Here is a 16276-nt window from a genome sequence, read left to right as displayed (position 1 = left end):
GAGCGGACGGGACACCACATTGTCGACTCATCAGCCAGTGGCTGCCAGAGTCCAGCTAGGAGCACATCCCATAGACATCCCAAAAGGATGAGGACCAAAGAGCACAGCCTCGCGCGACAAAACTCAAATACAGTGTGCAGCCGTCGGACAGCCGTCGTCGAGCCCACACTCGTTCACTCGAACCAAAAGACCAGAAGAGTGAAGTCGCTGGTAAACGATGGGGCATATCGGTGTCCACGGGCACGCAATAGGTATTACTCGCCACCGGAGGGTGCGGCCTGTTAAAATTCAAGGATTTTATTGAATTAAAGTTTAATATATTATATTATTATTATTTAAATAAAGTAATAAAATAAATAATAAATTTACCTGGCGTGGTAAGAGGAGGGGATCGCGGCATATCAGTTGGCGGCCAGAGAAGGTCTTGGCCAATAGAGCTGGAGATATTGATTCGGCACCACCCAAACGGATAAGGCGGCCGGAGAGATTAAAAGTGGACAAATCGCCAGAGCGGGGCAGGACGCGGTAAAGTAAACGTTGGAGCCCTGTACCCACTCATTAAAGTACGCTGGAACTGGAACCACAACAGAAAACAGAAACACAATCAATGTGTTATAATAACACATGCAAAACGTTGTTGGGCTGACTGGATCATGAATACGCGGCGGTAGACGAAAGCCAGAGCCGGGATCCAGAAAGTTGCTTTGCGGCATGTTCGGTGTATATAATAATTAAGAAAGAAACCTTCACGAAAATAGGATAATTTGTGTGTAATTGTTAAACTAATGGCTAGCAGTAGCAAACGTCAAGTCTTGTTCTAATAATTATACTCTATTATTAAGCGATACAACTCATAAGTCGCGTTTTCTTAAAACCGTTGGCAGGCGTGGAGCAGGTCTCCCGATTTCCATCTCATTCTCATTGCCCCCTCGCTTTGATTGAGGAGAAAGCTCCGCTATCGAAATAGCTCCATTTTTGCGAATTATGGAATAGACGCATACATCGTCGGGCTCTTGACATATTGTCCGCCTATCAAAGTTGCGCACCCGCGGCTTCGGCTTCGGTTTGAGGTTGGGATTGTGTTTGGAAATCGGCTTTTCCACCTCCGGGACCTCGGTGTAGTCAACTTTAATGGGAGTAACAAAGTTGCGAATCCAAACTTCAGCTTTAGGCTGCAGTACTTTTTGCTCCAAAATCTTAACGGGCGGGTGCTTTGCAGGCGAAGGTTCAGGTGCAGGCGAGAGCGACAAAGGCTCCTCTGGCTCATATGAGAAGACTGGGTCAAAATCAGGAACTGCCCCCTGTGAAATTTGTAAATTGTAGACAAATCCATTTGGAACAGGCACTAAAGAGAGTACTTACCACACAAACATGGAGCTTCTTGGCTTTTGGTTTGTCGGATATGAGAAGCCCGCACTTGCACTCCGTGTAGCCATGGAGTCTGTATACAGTACCGAGTCGTCTTATACTGAAGCACTTTTTCACATGGGCAATGGGGTTTTTGAACGCGATCATCTTTCTGCCACAGCTGGGGCAAACAGTCTCCTGCAGAACATCGTCAATGGTGAACCAAACAGTCTTCCTTGACCTATTAGTGGGGGCTTCTTTTTTGCTGCTTTCTCTACTCTGCGGACTGCTGCACTTAGCCACTGTTTTTATATTTTCAATGGTGACAGACATGGCTTGAAGATCTGACAATATAAAACTATATAAGTAAACAAGTGCCCATTGTCCGGTTCGGACTAGTATAAATCCGATACTTACTGATGTCCTTGATTGTCGTTTAATAGTTTCTTAGTTAGTTGATTATTAGGAAAATGTCAAGAAGGACATGGGCAGTCAGTAAATATTTGTTAAATCTTTTAACAAAATATTTCAACTCAACATTTAATCCAGCTTGATACACAACTATCGACATTACTATCGATACATTATAGATGCCACAGTGCTCCGGATTATGTGGATACTGATTCAATTAACTGATTGATTTCATGATTAAGAGTACTTCGAAATAAATAATCAAGACTATGAATTTGATTTACATCAATTAAGAAGGTGTGTTAGGACAACGAGGTTGCGGCAAAAGAATATATATTGGAACTATCGAAATTGCTTTGCACTGTATATATCGATACAAAGCTGCAGCATCTCTACGAACAGCTGTAATTTTGTTTGCAACTGAGTTTTTTTTAACAATTTAGTAAATAAATAATTGCATTTACTAACAATTCATTAAATGGGGATCAATCTTCTGTAAAAAAGACTCAACATCACAATGGGTAAGAGTGCCTTCGCACTAAATTTTAGTAGCAAGAGCTAGGAGCTCCTGCCGCCCATGGACAGACATAGTCGAGGACGCCACAGTTTATCTATGTATCTATTGAATTGTCCTTTCCTTTCTAGCCGATGCAACGATGTGTTTACTCTGCATGTGTGAGTATCCATCGTCGTTTGGGGAGCTCATTGGTGTACACTCCGCGAGAGGAAGCGAGCTGGAGGTAGCCAGGATAATAGGCAAACACTTTCCACTGAAAGTGACGGAAAACAGTCCGGACCGGGTGTGCGGACGATGCTGGAAAACAGTTTCAGAATTTCACGCGCTACATGAGTTTGTTAGCCAAGCACAGAGCTCTCTGCAGGAAACTAAGGTCCTGTTGATGGAGGATGATCCGCTCACGCAATGCCACTTAATCGAGACCCCCAAATTAGGGTGCGTGGATGATGTCAGAGCACAGGACCAACCAGAACTCGGCTGCGGGAGAAATTTCTTCTATCCCGAGGTGAAAATAGAGGAGCATGAGCTGGACCACTTACCTAGGATTGAGATCCTTGAATCCACAGCAAACACACAGCCTGTCCAAGAGGAGTCTACCACTCCGGCAGCGCGGCGCTTGAGAAAGCGCGTAAAAGCTGAGGATGGAGCATGTATTGATAACGAAGAGGCGGCGGTCGAGCCGGCGGCAGCAGAGACAAGAAAAAGACGAGGCCGTCCACGCAAAGTGGACACTCCCATTGAATCCGCTGCCAAGACTGAAGAGGATGTATCACTGATTCTTAAATCAGAAGAGGAGGAAAACGAGTTTATCGACGAAGATCCAGATTTCTGCTGCAACATCGACGATGGCCTTGCGACAAGCGACCACAGTTTCGATGACAACTCGGGAGGGAGTGATGAAGACACCGACTCAGACTTTGAGTTAGACAATAAAGATAAGCTGGAGTTTGCTGTTGTACCCAAGAGAACTGTGGTGCGGCCCAAGAAGTACAAAAAGAGAACGAAGCCGTCTGAGCCGAAGGTGCGCATGTCCCGAGAACTACTGGAACAACGCAAGAAGCAGCAGGAGGAGTACGACACCATCATTGGCAAGTTCTTCAACAGCGTGCTGGCATGTCCGATCTGCAATCTGTCGGTGCAAAACTTTACGGACATGCAGCGACATCATCGTCTCACCCACCAGGTTGATCCTGGCTACGTGATGTGCTGCGGCCGCAAATTCAGCCAACGAAAAGTTCTTGCGGAACATGTACAGGTCCACTGGAACCCAGAGCACTTCAAGTGCGCCATCTGCGAGAAAACATTCCAGAACTCAAGGCACCTGGAGTCACATAACCAGGTCCACATGGATCCGGCCGTCAAGCTAACCTTTAACTGCGACCTGTGCTCGAAGGTCTTTCTCAGCAAGACAGCCATAGACTATCACAAGTTAAACAAGCATGTCCCTAAGTCCGAATTCAAATTTACATGCAGCGTTTGCAACAAGAAGTGAGTACAATTTAAGATTCCCGTCAGATCTGAAATAAACGGTTATCGTATCCCAACAGATTCCTAACCGAGCGAAAGCTTAAGAACCATATGAGTTCTATGCATGATCCCGAGAGCACCATCATCTGCGACAAGTGCGGCAAGCAGATGCGCACAAAAATCATCCTCAAGAAGCACCAGGAGCTAATGCACTCGGACAAGCCGCGGCCCGAGCCGGAGCTGAAGCAATGTCAGATCTGCGGGGCCTGGCTCAAGGGCATGACTGGCCTGAAGCAACATATGAAGAGCATTCATGTGGAGAGCGCTGGTGAGCACCGGTGCCACATCTGTTCCAAACTCTCGCCTAATGCTCGAGCGCTTCGTCGTCACGTCTATCACAATCACGAGTGCGAACGCAAATTCAAGTGCACCATGTGCGAGAAGGCATTTAAGCGTCCGCAAGAACTGAAGGTGAGTGTGAAGCTGATTATCCCTCCCAACCAGCGATTTCTATTGCTCTCTTAAATCTGTTTGGCAGGAACACACGTCCACGCACACCGGCGAAGTACTCTATACCTGTCCGAACTGTCCAATGACATTCTTCTGCAGTGCCAACATGTACAAGCATCGCCAGCGGCTGCACCGTGCCCAGTACGAGGCGGACAAAAACCAGCCGAAGCCGCCGAATATTCTCAAAATATCGCGAAATGCCTCCTCGCAGAGCAAAACCAAACAGGAAATTTGAGCATTAATCATGAAGGAAATTAATGTATAAAGGAAACTTTCTTAGAGCAGCCGAATGGGGAAACACTTCTGACGCGCTATGCCCCTCAAGACACGGGATGATGTGCACAGATCCCACGGGTTCTTGAGAAACGGAACCCAACCCGACAGCCAGCCGTCTAAGCTAACACCTAAACTAAGCTAAAAGGAATGTATCGCAGGGAATAATAAACAGAGCAAACTGTGGGCTCTGTACTCCGATGCAATCAATTGATAACGAAACAAAGTTGGGAATGTCTTTCTTTCTTTATAATTATTTACAAGGATGTCTTAATTGCACCTTATATAACGCAATGACAATTACATAGTTTCTGTTTTGTATACACATATTAGGCATAGTTTTAAAATATTTATATTTAGATACTGTATCTCTCTCACGATTTGCTTAAATTGGTGCACACAACTTGCGGCCCGACAATAGGAAAAACTGAAAAAAAAAACTACATACTCGTACAAATATTATTGTTCATTTCGCCCGATGCAATCCCACCGATCTGATCCCTATTCAGGCTCTCATTGCAGCAACTGGCGGTGGTTAGGGAGGGGCTTTACACACTCAACACTCAGGGTAAGAGTTTGTATAAATTAAAGAATAGTAGTTGTAGTAGAGACGAAACAATAAGCAGAGCCACAAAAATAGTCTGACTGCGGGCGATTCTCATTGCGATTAGTGTTGAAACATGCGCGAATAGTTATTAACATTTTGATATCTAGGCAACATTTATAAATACAATACTTTCGTTAGTTATTTGTTTACTTTGGATCAATATTTTGTTAGATTGGCTTCCCACGGAACACCTCCTTTCTGCTTACATTAGTTGTAGGGCATGCTATTGGTTGTTGGCTGCTGTTGGATTGCTTTTTGTTAGTCACAGACACAGAAAAAGATACATATACCGAGTGGAGCAGAAGCACGAAACGAGACAAAAGGCGTTTTAAAACAAAATTTAACTCAAATGTTTATTGGATTGCTACCAAACACAAAAGGAGACTGGAACGCCTGGGCTTTAGCTACGTGTTAAACATTCATATCATTCATCATATGGTAATAATCATAGTACGGCATTAGAACAACATAAAATACTGGTTTGCAAACTAAAGATGGACAGGGGACAGGATACAAAATAGAAGCTCCTACAATATCTGGGAGGACTGCAAACGTCCGGTTCGTTTTTGCTTAGTTTTGTTTGGATTGCTGACGCGTCTTGTGATTTCTCTAGCCGGAAGTTAAGTTGAAACAGAATTCTGCACACGCGCAAACATAAATAACAACAATAATTATATAACAATGACTAAAATTATTTAAATTTAACTATTTTCTTTCTGTTCATTTCATTTCTGCTTTTAATTCTGTTTAATTTTGCCAAAGCAACTGCGAATGCTTGGTTCAGCCGATGGATTTCAATAGTATATTTGCTTGGTTGTGTGTGTATTATGTATTTTGTGGGCTGGCTGGATGGTTGCATTGATGGGTGTAGCAGGCGGCACATCTTAAACCTTGCTTTGCTCAACCATATCGATATTGACCTTGTAGAACACATAGGGATAGTATTCGGACTGGCCAAAGCCCAGGCCGGGTATATCCACATTCTATAAAAATAGAGCATTGAACCAAATAAATTTTAACGAATTCAATCGTTAATAATTGGAAACTCACATCAGCACTGCTGACTTGACCGCCAGCCGAGGCACCATCCAGATGTCCGTAAAGCTGGTTGAGCACATCACGCAAACGCTTCACGCTCTTCTTGTTGGGCTCGATCAGAATGGCCTGGAAGTTGACCGGCAGCCCGTATCTATGGGAAATACAATACAATCATTAGTGCCCAGCACTTTTTAGAAATGATCAATTACGGCCGTACCTCAGCACAGATTCTACAAAGACGCGCAGCGCCTTCACGTGAATGAGGGCACAGAATGCCTCACTGAAGTTAACCTTCAGCCAACGCACAAGGGGTCCCTGGTATCGTTAGTAAATTGGAGGAGGATTAGTACATTGCACCCTTATCAGTTGAGGCATTACATACAAACTGCTTCTTCTTGTCCGTCATCAGCTTGGTCATCTCGTTCTTGCCGGCGGCCAGCTCTTCTTCGTTGTAGACGAAGTCACGAACAATGAATTTGCGCTCGCGGGCATGTAGCTTGAACTCCTCGGTGACCTTCTTGAAGAGCGTCACATTGAAGAGACAGTAGTCGCTGTCCTCCTGAATGAGCTGCGTTGAGCGTGGCACGATCATGTCCGTGATCTTCTCGTAATTGGCATGCCAGTCATTGGTCAGGACTCTGTTTTTGGGGAAGTTTTGAAGGTTTGAAGTATGTTAACTGAAGTCGGGAATATCTCTCTACAAACTCACTTGGGCACAATGACCAGCAGAGTGGTCAGGTATTCCGAATCCAGAATGAAGTGCTCCTTTTTGACCAAATCGGCCAGGTTCCTGGTCAGCAAGCTGCCACTGTGGAAGGGATAGGATAGCAATGGATGGTTAATATGTGTAAACATTGACTAAAGATTCGACTGCACTCACGTCTTTTTCTTTTCCAGGTTTTGCAGATTTCCCTTGAGGTTGTTGTAGGCCTGGGACTTGGTCTTCAGGTCGCCATCGATCTGGCCAATCTGCTTGGAAATGATATCAGCAATGTTGCGCAGCGATTGCTTGATCGGATACTTGGCCATGTCCCATTGGAAACGGGTCAAATACTGCGGCAGCTCGGCTGTGTTAAGGGATAAACGGCAGAGAGTTAGTCGGGTTCAGGATCATTATATTGTTGCATGGATAGTCGGTTCACTCAGAGGAAGAGCAGAACCATATATGATTCATTGCTCAATTAATGTTCAAGTACAAAACAGAAGGGAAAAAATATATATATCGTAATCGTACTAAAAGTTTATATAGATTTACGCTCGAAAGCTATTTTAAATTAAAGTTTTAAATGTAAGTAAATTAAGATAAATCAAAATTTTCTTGTTAGAATTAGAATTATAGAATTATTCGGATAAAACGCACACACATACTACATACACGCACACATTAAAGGAACACAACGAAATTAGAAACAATTTGGATGCAATACAGTTTTACAGATTCTACGAGGACTGGGACTACGCATATTAGTCACATTTGGAAGAAGTACCTTTCGGATTACACTCTCAACACTGCACATAAAGTTAGCTGGATGTTAGTATTGGATTGTGATAAGTAATAACAATTTAAAGATATAAATATGTAGGCATCTCTCATAGGTGGACACTCAACAGGCAAATAATAATGCAGAACGAAAGCATGACAATATTTTAAATTAAAATTCTCAACATTTGGCTCTGGGCAAAAGCGGAGCTCTGGGTGATTTTTGTGGCATTAGCTTAATGATTTCGGAGCTATGATGTGGATCAGCGACAACAACATTGTTTGGGGAGGGCATACACTGAAAGAACAACATAATATTCGCTTTTACACTGTTACAAATAATCAAAGATCCGTGATGAGCATATATTTATAGGTACATATATATGTATATATGTATATCTGTGTGATCGAAGGAAATCAAAAGTGAAAGCGCCATTGCAAACTCAATAAATACAAGTACCACAGAGAGAGATATAGAGACAGCGAGAGAGAGAAAGGAGAGAAATATAAATCAAAATTGAAAAAAAGAGCCCGCACTGTAGGCGGAAGGTGTACCGTAGAAACAGATGCAACGATTCAACTAAAAGATAGATAGAACATAAATTCGTCTTTTTTCTTTTATTTTATCATATATATCTATATATTTAAGTATTTTTTTGATTGGATAAGAAGACGTAAGACGTAAGTAACGTGAGAGAGGCGATGGTGGTGGTGTGGTGGTGGGTACATCAAGTTGCTCAATAAACGATAATGGAAAAGAAGAAGGTAAAAACAAGAAGAGAAATCAAAGGGAAGAGCAACACATCCACATGAACATTAACATTTCCATTTACATGTGTCATGTTAATGTCAAGGCAATAGGTGTACGAACATGGTCGAAACACCCTGGCGGCATGCTAACCTGGACTCAGCGGAAACTCTGGCGGCTCTGGATTATCCGTGTCCGGACTGGATCGCCCCTGGCTACTACTGCCACAACAACTACTCACTGGAGACGATCTATGTGTTGGTGTTAAATTAAATCCATTGTTTATATTTAATTGACTCGATGTAGAACGTTTGCTATATATTTGATCGGCAAGAGAATTGAAGAAAGAGCGATAACTAGAGCGCGGTGTGGTCGATGCTTGATGCCAAAATGTCATTGCTTTGGATTGCAGTTGTTGTTCTTGGTGTAGTTGTTGGTGTTGCTGTTGGTGTTGGTGTTGGTGGAGATGTTGTTTTTCGCATTGGTGTGCACTGTGTCATTCAAGTGTTGGGTGATTTCAGTGTTGTTTTGTGCGTATGGTGTTTTCGTGATCGGGATCGTGATTCATGTTTGTGGCAATGGGATGACCGATGATGAGAAGTGATTTAAAAAAGAAATACATTATTATTGCATTGGATTCTGTTCTTCCACTTAATCAAATCAAACATTTATGGGATTTTCTGTTCCGTTTTCTGTTTCGTGTACGAGTAGAGTATATATATGAAAGCAGGCAAAGCGGATGCTCTGTGCGAGACTGTACTTATGGATCTGTGTTGTGTAACGTGTGTTTTTACAGCGTGTCTTGTGTTGTGTGTGAGTGTGTGGACAGGACAGGTGTTCAGTGTTCAGTGTTCAGTGCTCAGGCATAAGGTGTAAGGGGTAGTCAGTAGACTGGGGGCATGACGTGGAGTAGCGTAGCGGGATGACTGCGGGTGACTGGCATATTTACTGATTGTCTTTTGGGTGCTTGCTTTGCGATTTCAATGGCAACGGTCTACAATAGTTAAGGCGGTGATTAGATACCTGCTCTTTTTAGAGTTACGCTTGGGCTTATTGAACCACCAGTCGAAAGTTTCAGATAGATCGGAGGATCTGGCGCTGTTCGGACTTTTGGGGTCACCATCCGTGGTGTTCCCCCCGTCCGCATCCATATCGGACGAGTCGCACGACTTCTGGGTCGGCGACTGAAGCGGCGATGAGGATGAAAGATCTCGCTTCTGCTGATACTGTTGATTCTGATTCTGTTGCTGATGCTGGGGCAGGTTCAATTGACTCACGTGGCTGCCGCTGCGGAAGCTGAGCTTGTTATGGTTTATGCTGCAAGTGTTGTTATTCAGCTTCTTGCTGTTAGAGCGCGACATGCTGTGCACCGAGCTGCTAGTGGTGGGCGCCGACGTGGAGAAGTAGGCCGAGGAGCAGAGGGTCGAGGCGGAGCTGTTCTTGGCGGGTGCGGAGGCGGCAGCTGCAGCGGGAGGGTGCCCCCCATGCGCATGCGCAGCGGCAGCGGCCGCACTTGTGCTGGCGCCTCCGACAGAGCTACCACCACCCAGGTTGCTGCCCGTGGCAATGGCCGCCATTGTGGAGAGGGCACTGCGTGTGGCACTCAGCATGGAGGAGGCTGTGTGGGAGTAGCACTCGTCGGCCATCAGCGTGCTGGCCGTGGCACTGGTGCTAGGCGGGGCGAACACGCCACACTCCTCGCACAGACATCCGCCCGGCTGTGGCGCTATCACAAAATCAAAGTCCCGCTCGGACTCGTCGTGGGTTGTGGAGAGGTTATTCAAGCTGCCGCCAGATCCGGATCCAGGGGCTGGTGTGGTTATAGTACAGGCGCAAGGAACAGTGCCAGCATTGGCAGCAGCAGTGGGAAGAGTAGGAGTGGAAGGAGCTTGGCTTGGGTCGCGACTTGGAGTGAGTTGATTGGTTGAGGTTGATTTACCCTTGATATCCTGGGGCAGCTGGTGGTGATGTTGGAGATGGTAGTGTTGGGGTTTGTTTTGGTGGTGCGTGTGCTGGTGTTTTCGCTGGTGTCGCAGGCTGAGATTCTTGATTCGCTGGTGGTGTCGACAGGGTATTTCGTCGGGCGGACCGGGGCCTGTATCCATCGGTATACACCAGGGTTTCAATTCGGTTCGGGATTCAGATGCAGGTATGTAGGGTTTTGGGATATATTCGTATTGGCCGATTCGTTGTATGGTTATCCGATTTCAGGGTGGTACAGACAATAGTATAACACAATGCATTTAGATTTGGTTTTGAGATTTAGTCTTAGCTAAAGTGGATTGCTCATTGCACTCGGGGATATAGATATGTATATAGTTTATCGTTGGGTTATTCCGGGATCAATTCAGGTTTCAGGCACGGGATATTGGGCTCAGGTTACGGGGATCGAAATAAAATTAAAAGTTAAACTATAGCGTACGTTTAGGGGCTATCCTTATGAGCTGCTTGCACGAGTACGTTCTTTAATCTCAAACTCTACACCCGATATATTCCTTCCTCAATCAAAAGCGAAACAAAAGAACTCTTTTCTTTTTTTTTTGGTAAATATTTTGTAAAAAGAATAAACAAAAATTATACATGAAAAATGTAAAAAAAAAAAGAAACTTCAACTCATGTGGTTGGATGTGAGAGTGGGGGAGGGGGAGTGTGTGTGGGGGTGCAAAACCAATCAAAATTCAATATTAAAATATTCGTCTCATGAACAACAGTGGAAAAAATGTATTCGAAAGAACTCTGTGAGATCTAAACAAGGCAAACGAAAGGTGCATCTAATTTTGTGATATAATTTTTCGTTTTCTTTTCAATTTGTTACAGTGTAAAAGCATATGTTTCGAGTGTCTCCCGATGTCCATCTGTGACTGCCCCTGGCCGAATAGCGTTTGCAGTAAGTGTGGGGGGAAAAAAGCGCATGAATACAGACACACTCACACACAGGCACACTTCCACCCACATATAAACAGGATCGCAAATGAAAATGGAACACAGCACAAATGAACGCCTTTCCTGTGTAGGCGCATCGATGCGGATGAAGAGACGACACACAGGATACAGCATACACGACACAAACCGGCCACGCTCGCTGACATACATCCATACATACATACAAGACGATACTGTTACAACATTCTATATAATCGTATATGGGATATTCGTATATGTACAATACAAAGGATGACCTTACACAACTTTTACACGCACGCACTTACATTGGTAAATACAAACAGTATGTTTATATATTTCTATAGATACGATACGATACGATACGATAGATAAAAACGTAAAAAATAAACTGGGAACGACACTCGCGCATTTGTCCAAAATAAACCAATAAAACATGTTATAGTCGAATATATGTATGTACGATATAAGTATGTATATAATATATGCAGAATATGGATCTATGTATATCTTTAAACATTACATACATTTCCCTTGATTCGCCTCTGCTTCAACTTAATTTTCGGGTGAATGATTTAAAAACTAATGGGCTTTCCACAAATAATTGTCAATCGCCTTCCACAAATCATAAAAGAATTTACAACAATAGGTACAATATATGTAGTATGTAAAATATACAAGTGTTCACTGTACTCATTCTTTTCTCTTCTCTGGAAAGGAGTGTGTTATGGTGTGGGTAGGAAGGTGTCCTTGGAGGAGTGTTTCCTTGAGCGTATATTGGTGTGACCAGAGGTTTGGTAGTTTTTTATTATTTCTATTGTATTTCTGTATCTGTGTGTGTCGCCCTGATGTGTGTGTGTGTGTGTTTGGGATATATAGATTGATATAAAAATGTACAACAAACGCAACATAAAATAAACAACAAAGGCTCTTATTCCATTACATTTATAATACTCGTAGTAGGTCTTTAATCTTTCTCTCCGCGAAAGTCCACTTTAATTCCATTGTTGTTTGAGCGGGAGAGGCCCTATATCTGGAGCCCGATTCGGGGCGATTATCGGTACATTTGTTTGTGGTGGATGGTTGTGCTCATGAGTTAAAAAAAATCAAACCAAAAATAATACGAAACACAACGTTAAATAAAAATCAAAATCAAGTAAAATCCAGAGAAAAAATGATAAAATGTTGAAAAACAAAAAAACAGAATATCATATAGAACGAACTCTAACGAATTAGATAAATAGATAGAACCTCAAGGTTTAAGCTGAAATTCGATTAGTTTTTAAATCGTGTCTGTATTTTCTGTATTTCCCTTTTCTTTAATTCTTTTCACTTTAATGTTAAAACTACAGAAAAAGTAAATTTTATAGGTAGTACATATATGGTAAGATATATGGATATAGTATGTGATTGAAATACATTAGATTTTAGTGTTAGTCAAATTGGAATTCTTAAAACAGGGACATAAGAGATAGACAGATTAAACATTCCATAGTTAGGGAGAGCTTTTTTAATTAATATGTCGGAATGTCGCAAGTGGAAAATTGCAGATCTCATTTGTTAGTAGAAAAAGTAGAATTCGGTGGATAAACAATAGATATGGGCAATACATACATACGAGTATGGTACGATTATAGTAGAGTATCAGAGAGCATTCCATTCTGGTTCTACTTCTGCTTAGAAATAACTAAAGAACCAAAACAATATTCGTGACTCGGAGCAGGCATCGCCTAACCACGTTTAACTAAACTAAATGCTAAACTAAACGCTAAACGGCACTAAGCTAGAGACTAGACTAATCTAGACTGAGCTGAATATTTATGTACTATATTTATAGCATTTCCAAGATATACGTAGATAGTTTTTTGTGAAACAAACGACTTACTGTTGTTGGCCAGCAGATTCTCGTGCAGCTTGTCCCGCTGATCCTCCAGCACCTCGCCCAGGTAGACAGCCACCTTGCGGGTGATCTGCTCCACGTACGAGTCCAGCTTTCCCAGATCATCGGACAGGCCGACCAGCTGGTCCAGCGTTCCCACCTACTCATGTAATCATCGGCGTTAGTGTGGTGTTCTCCACAGGGTAAGGGATAGAACTCACCTTCAGGTCGGGTATATGGAACTTGTAGTTATTGCAGAGGTTGTGCTGCTTGCTGGTCAGGTTGTTCATCGTGTCGAATGTCTGGGCGCAGGTCTTCTCGCCCGGCGCCGAGATAATCCAGTATTCGGACATCATTTTGATGGCTTTATGAATAAAGGAGAAACGAGTGACCTTAGTAAATCGATTGCGGAACGGTCCCAAAGGATGTTCAATATTATATAACTTGTATCGATTGCATCACCCCGAAAGGCCAAGGAAATACAAAATTTAAATATTCCTGGCCCAAGGCAGCTCTGTTCTGGCCATTAAAATAATTGCGATGCGATCGACCGTTTAAATGCAATTTCCCGAATCCACACAAGTGTACGGCACTTCCGGAGGAGACTCCCCGTCTCCACAGGCGAATTTCGCAAAGCAGGCGCCAGACAGACCAGCGGCTGCCAGCCTGTCTACCTGTCTGTCCGAGTCCTTCGATTGTTACCACAAGCACACACTTGATTTGATCTTAGCACTCCTAGAGTCTCAACAGAATTGTTAGGAACTTTTCCACTCGAAGGCGGTAAAGAATTGTAGGCATTTTTCCTCCGCTTCTCAAGTATTTCGCTTCTTCCCACGACTACATGGTCGTGCGCACTCGTCGAGGGACTGCTGCAAAGTGAATGTTGCCTGGCCGCCACAATGGGCTGCAAGCTGGGAGCCGACTCTATCCGAGCAGTTGCCGAATGAATCGATGACGAAGCAGGGTACCATGCCCCATGCCGGAGTCAAACCAAAGCGGGTGTTCAATTTGGGTAAGTGTCGCCGACTCCTTTGCTATAGAGTCCTTGCTCCTCCTACTCCTCCTGTGCGACAGGGCGTATGAGTAATCACACAGCAAACGCCGCAAGATAGATAGAAATCTAACTTTTGCCCAATTCCGGCCTAGTGGCCCACTATCATTACATAACTACGCCGATGGCCTTCAAAGGGAGACACGCAACAAACACGAGAACATGGAATGACAACAGCGTCGCCTCCTCCTCCATTTCCAGCCACAGCCACAGCTCCGCCCCGTAAACATGAATACCTCTCCAGTCAAGGCAGTGCATTGTCCTCAGGCCAAAGAAAAGTAGGAGGAGTGGCGCATATCATCCACAGAAAGAACAACAACGAGCCTGGCAACAAACAACCGGAGAAACGGGAAACGGAAATCGTAACGACACATACATATGCATGTCTATTTTTAGCGGCGATGTGGGATGGAGGGGGTTAAAGTGAGAGTTATGCTTCCATGCTGTACTGGTGACGTGGATACCACTCGCGCGGCCCCGAACCTAAATGATGTTGACAGCGCCGAAGGAGGGGGCAAGTCAGCGTGTCGCCATCGCGCTGGAGACAGTCTGACTGGCCAACGGCTGGCGCTAATGCAGGGTGAGGGCCAGGGTCCATCAGGACCTGTCTTTGAACCATTGGGGTAGTCCGCACAGACACTACGGGAGGAAATCGCAATGTTCGCGGCTCGATGACGAAGGCAACGGCGATGACTTTTGATGATGGCGCAAATATCCTCGCCCAGTGGGGGAGGCCGCCCAAATTAATTAATAATAATGTGCCTGGCTCCCTTGCTGAGCGCAGAACAGGAAGGGCTAGTGTGGTATGGTGCCACAGATAAAAACACGCTGGAATCTAGCAGCTGTTCTTGGTCATTCGCCTGCCTCCCCAATCTCTCATCGCATGGGGTTTTCTGTTTCTGTTTTATTGGACGGGGCGCAAATGCTGTTTCACTTTCAGTTTCAAGTTTATATCTGGTCAGCGCAGTCAAGGTCCTTGCGGCACGCAATATAACTATTTATTGTGGGGTCCTTGTGGCAAACACACATTTCCAAAGAACCGAGAATACACAAACGCATATGGATAATATCCATTTAATATTCACATAGAGAGCATATATTTATGGCACAAGCCTGCAGTTTTCTTAGCGGAAATTCATTCAATTAATCAAATGGTACGTGCTTTATTTAAGAATTTAGATTCCCCGAAACGGTTCAAATTATAGCAAGGCGCCAGTTCTTTCTTTAAATTTTGTTTACGCAGAGTAAGAGAGAGAGAACCACTCTCAACTCTCTGACCGGGCGGCGCTCTCTCTCTCTCTCTTGTCACCACAACGACAGTCAACCGTGGTGAGTAAAATTTTGCCGTCAGCTGTTTTGATGACAGTCACATGACAGTTTTTCGATCGATAATTTTCTGCTCACGGGTTTTCAATACAAAACCAAAACATTTCCCACATATTTCTGATTGTTCCGCCCACGCTGAGGCCGCTTGGAAATTTCCAGATATATCCCAATCTATCAGGAAATGTTTGGCCTCCGTAGAACCAGCGAACAACTACGCAAAATGGAGAACAACTTGTGGAGGCCTCATTTTCAGGGTCACTTGATTTGCACGACAAATACAATGTCGAAGCGCAGCAGCCACATCGGAAAAGATTTACTCTCACTTGCACAAATGCCAATATTGCAATTTACGTTTCAGGCAACAGTCAGCAGGTCTACGCCGATGAAATAACAGAATTTTTCACGAGTTCTTCGTTGCACAAGGTTTTCACACACCCGCGGACGTGGAAAAGCTGTTACTGCTCACATGAACTTACGTTTTAGTGGTTATTACACACGGACTGGTAGATGGAGAGACACTAGATGAGTTTTTTGTGCGTTACAAAATTTGGATCTGCTGAAATCAAGCGCAAATTAACCGCCGCCACCCACAAATACGAGTCGTACGTGCAAACGGAGCAAGAGTCTGTGGTGAAAACTGGCCGCGAAAAAAGTGACAATTCACACATACCACATGAGATTCACGTGATGGGTTTCAGTGTTACCAGCGACAGCGAATGAA

The 16276-nt window shown here is 44.0% G+C and overlaps 3 protein-coding genes across 6 annotated transcripts; 1 reads left to right on the top strand and 2 right to left on the bottom strand.

The window, feature by feature from the left end:
* Positions 1–751: 751 nt before the first annotated feature.
* Positions 752–2019, bottom strand: LOC4803804 (uncharacterized). 2 transcript variants are annotated; one of them, XM_015183882.2, is made up of 3 exons: positions 1765–2019; positions 1363–1705; positions 752–1301 (listed from the first exon to the last, which is right to left on the bottom strand). In XM_015183882.2, exons 2-3 carry the CDS (start codon positions 1678–1680, stop codon positions 852–854), a joined length of 768 nt encoding a protein of 255 aa, XP_015039368.2. In that variant the 5' UTR covers positions 1681–1705; positions 1765–2019; the 3' UTR covers positions 752–851. The 2 variants fall into 2 exon arrangements, with proteins under 2 accessions (XP_015039368.2, XP_001360462.3); XM_001360425.4 differs by having other exon boundaries at positions 1363–1691.
* A 109-nt stretch (positions 2020–2128) lies between these two features.
* On the top strand, positions 2129–4965 carry LOC4803803 (transcription factor grauzone). The gene is made up of 4 exons (XM_001360424.4): positions 2129–2279; positions 2404–3763; positions 3823–4213; positions 4281–4965. Exons 1-4 carry the CDS (start codon positions 2276–2278, stop codon positions 4485–4487), a joined length of 1962 nt encoding a protein of 653 aa, XP_001360461.3. The 5' UTR covers positions 2129–2275; the 3' UTR covers positions 4488–4965.
* A 493-nt stretch (positions 4966–5458) lies between these two features.
* Vha44 (V-type proton ATPase subunit Vha44) lies at positions 5459–16212 on the bottom strand. Of its 3 annotated transcripts, XM_033378456.1 has the most exons (11): positions 16032–16212; positions 13400–13542; positions 13185–13338; positions 9422–10493; positions 8552–8889; positions 7051–7237; positions 6880–6978; positions 6553–6808; positions 6388–6485; positions 6183–6321; positions 5459–6115 (listed from the first exon to the last, which is right to left on the bottom strand). In XM_033378456.1, the coding sequence occupies exons 2-11, from the start codon at positions 13532–13534 to the stop codon at positions 6017–6019; spliced, it is 2577 nt and encodes an 858-aa protein (XP_033234347.1). In that variant the 5' UTR covers positions 13535–13542; positions 16032–16212; the 3' UTR covers positions 5459–6016. The 3 variants fall into 3 exon arrangements, with proteins under 3 accessions (XP_033234347.1, XP_033234348.1, XP_033234349.1); XM_033378457.1 differs by lacking the exon at positions 8552–8889 and having other exon boundaries at positions 10338–10493; positions 16032–16199; XM_033378458.1 differs by lacking the exons at positions 8552–8889; positions 9422–10493 and having other exon boundaries at positions 16032–16193.
* Positions 16213–16276: the final 64 nt, after the last annotated feature.

This window comes from Drosophila pseudoobscura, chromosome 3 (genome assembly GCF_009870125.1).
Source record: "Drosophila pseudoobscura strain MV-25-SWS-2005 chromosome 3, UCI_Dpse_MV25, whole genome shotgun sequence".
In the NCBI taxonomy this organism is placed as follows: domain Eukaryota; kingdom Metazoa; phylum Arthropoda; class Insecta; order Diptera; family Drosophilidae; genus Drosophila; species Drosophila pseudoobscura.
The sequence above is the reverse complement of the archived record's forward strand: the minus strand, read 5'-3'. Positions and strand labels throughout refer to the sequence as shown.

Excerpts from the sequence above, each read along its gene's own strand:
- LOC4803804 (XM_015183882.2), bottom strand. The coding sequence starts at position 1,680 with ATGTCTGTCACCATTGAAAATATAAAAACAGTGGCTAAGTGCAGCAGT. Across the intron at positions 1,302-1,362 it reads AGAAGCTCCATGTTTGTGTG|GGGGCAGTTCCTGATTTTGA; the intron begins GTAAGTACTCTC and ends CAAATTTCACAG.
- LOC4803803 (XM_001360424.4), top strand. Across the intron at positions 3,764-3,822 it reads TGCAGCGTTTGCAACAAGAA|ATTCCTAACCGAGCGAAAGC; the intron begins GTGAGTACAATT and ends GTATCCCAACAG. Across the intron at positions 4,214-4,280 it reads AGCGTCCGCAAGAACTGAAG|GAACACACGTCCACGCACAC; the intron begins GTGAGTGTGAAG and ends TCTGTTTGGCAG.
- Vha44 (XM_033378456.1), bottom strand. The coding sequence starts at position 13,534 with ATGATGTCCGAATACTGGATTATCTCGGCGCCGGGCGAGAAGACCTGC. Across the intron at positions 10,494-13,184 it reads GAATCTGCTGGCCAACAACA|GCCCCGGTCCGCCCGACGAA; the intron begins GTAAGTCGTTTG and ends CGATGGATACAG. Across the intron at positions 6,809-6,879 it reads CTGCTGGTCATTGTGCCCAA|AGTCCTGACCAATGACTGGC; the intron begins GTGAGTTTGTAG and ends CCCCAAAAACAG.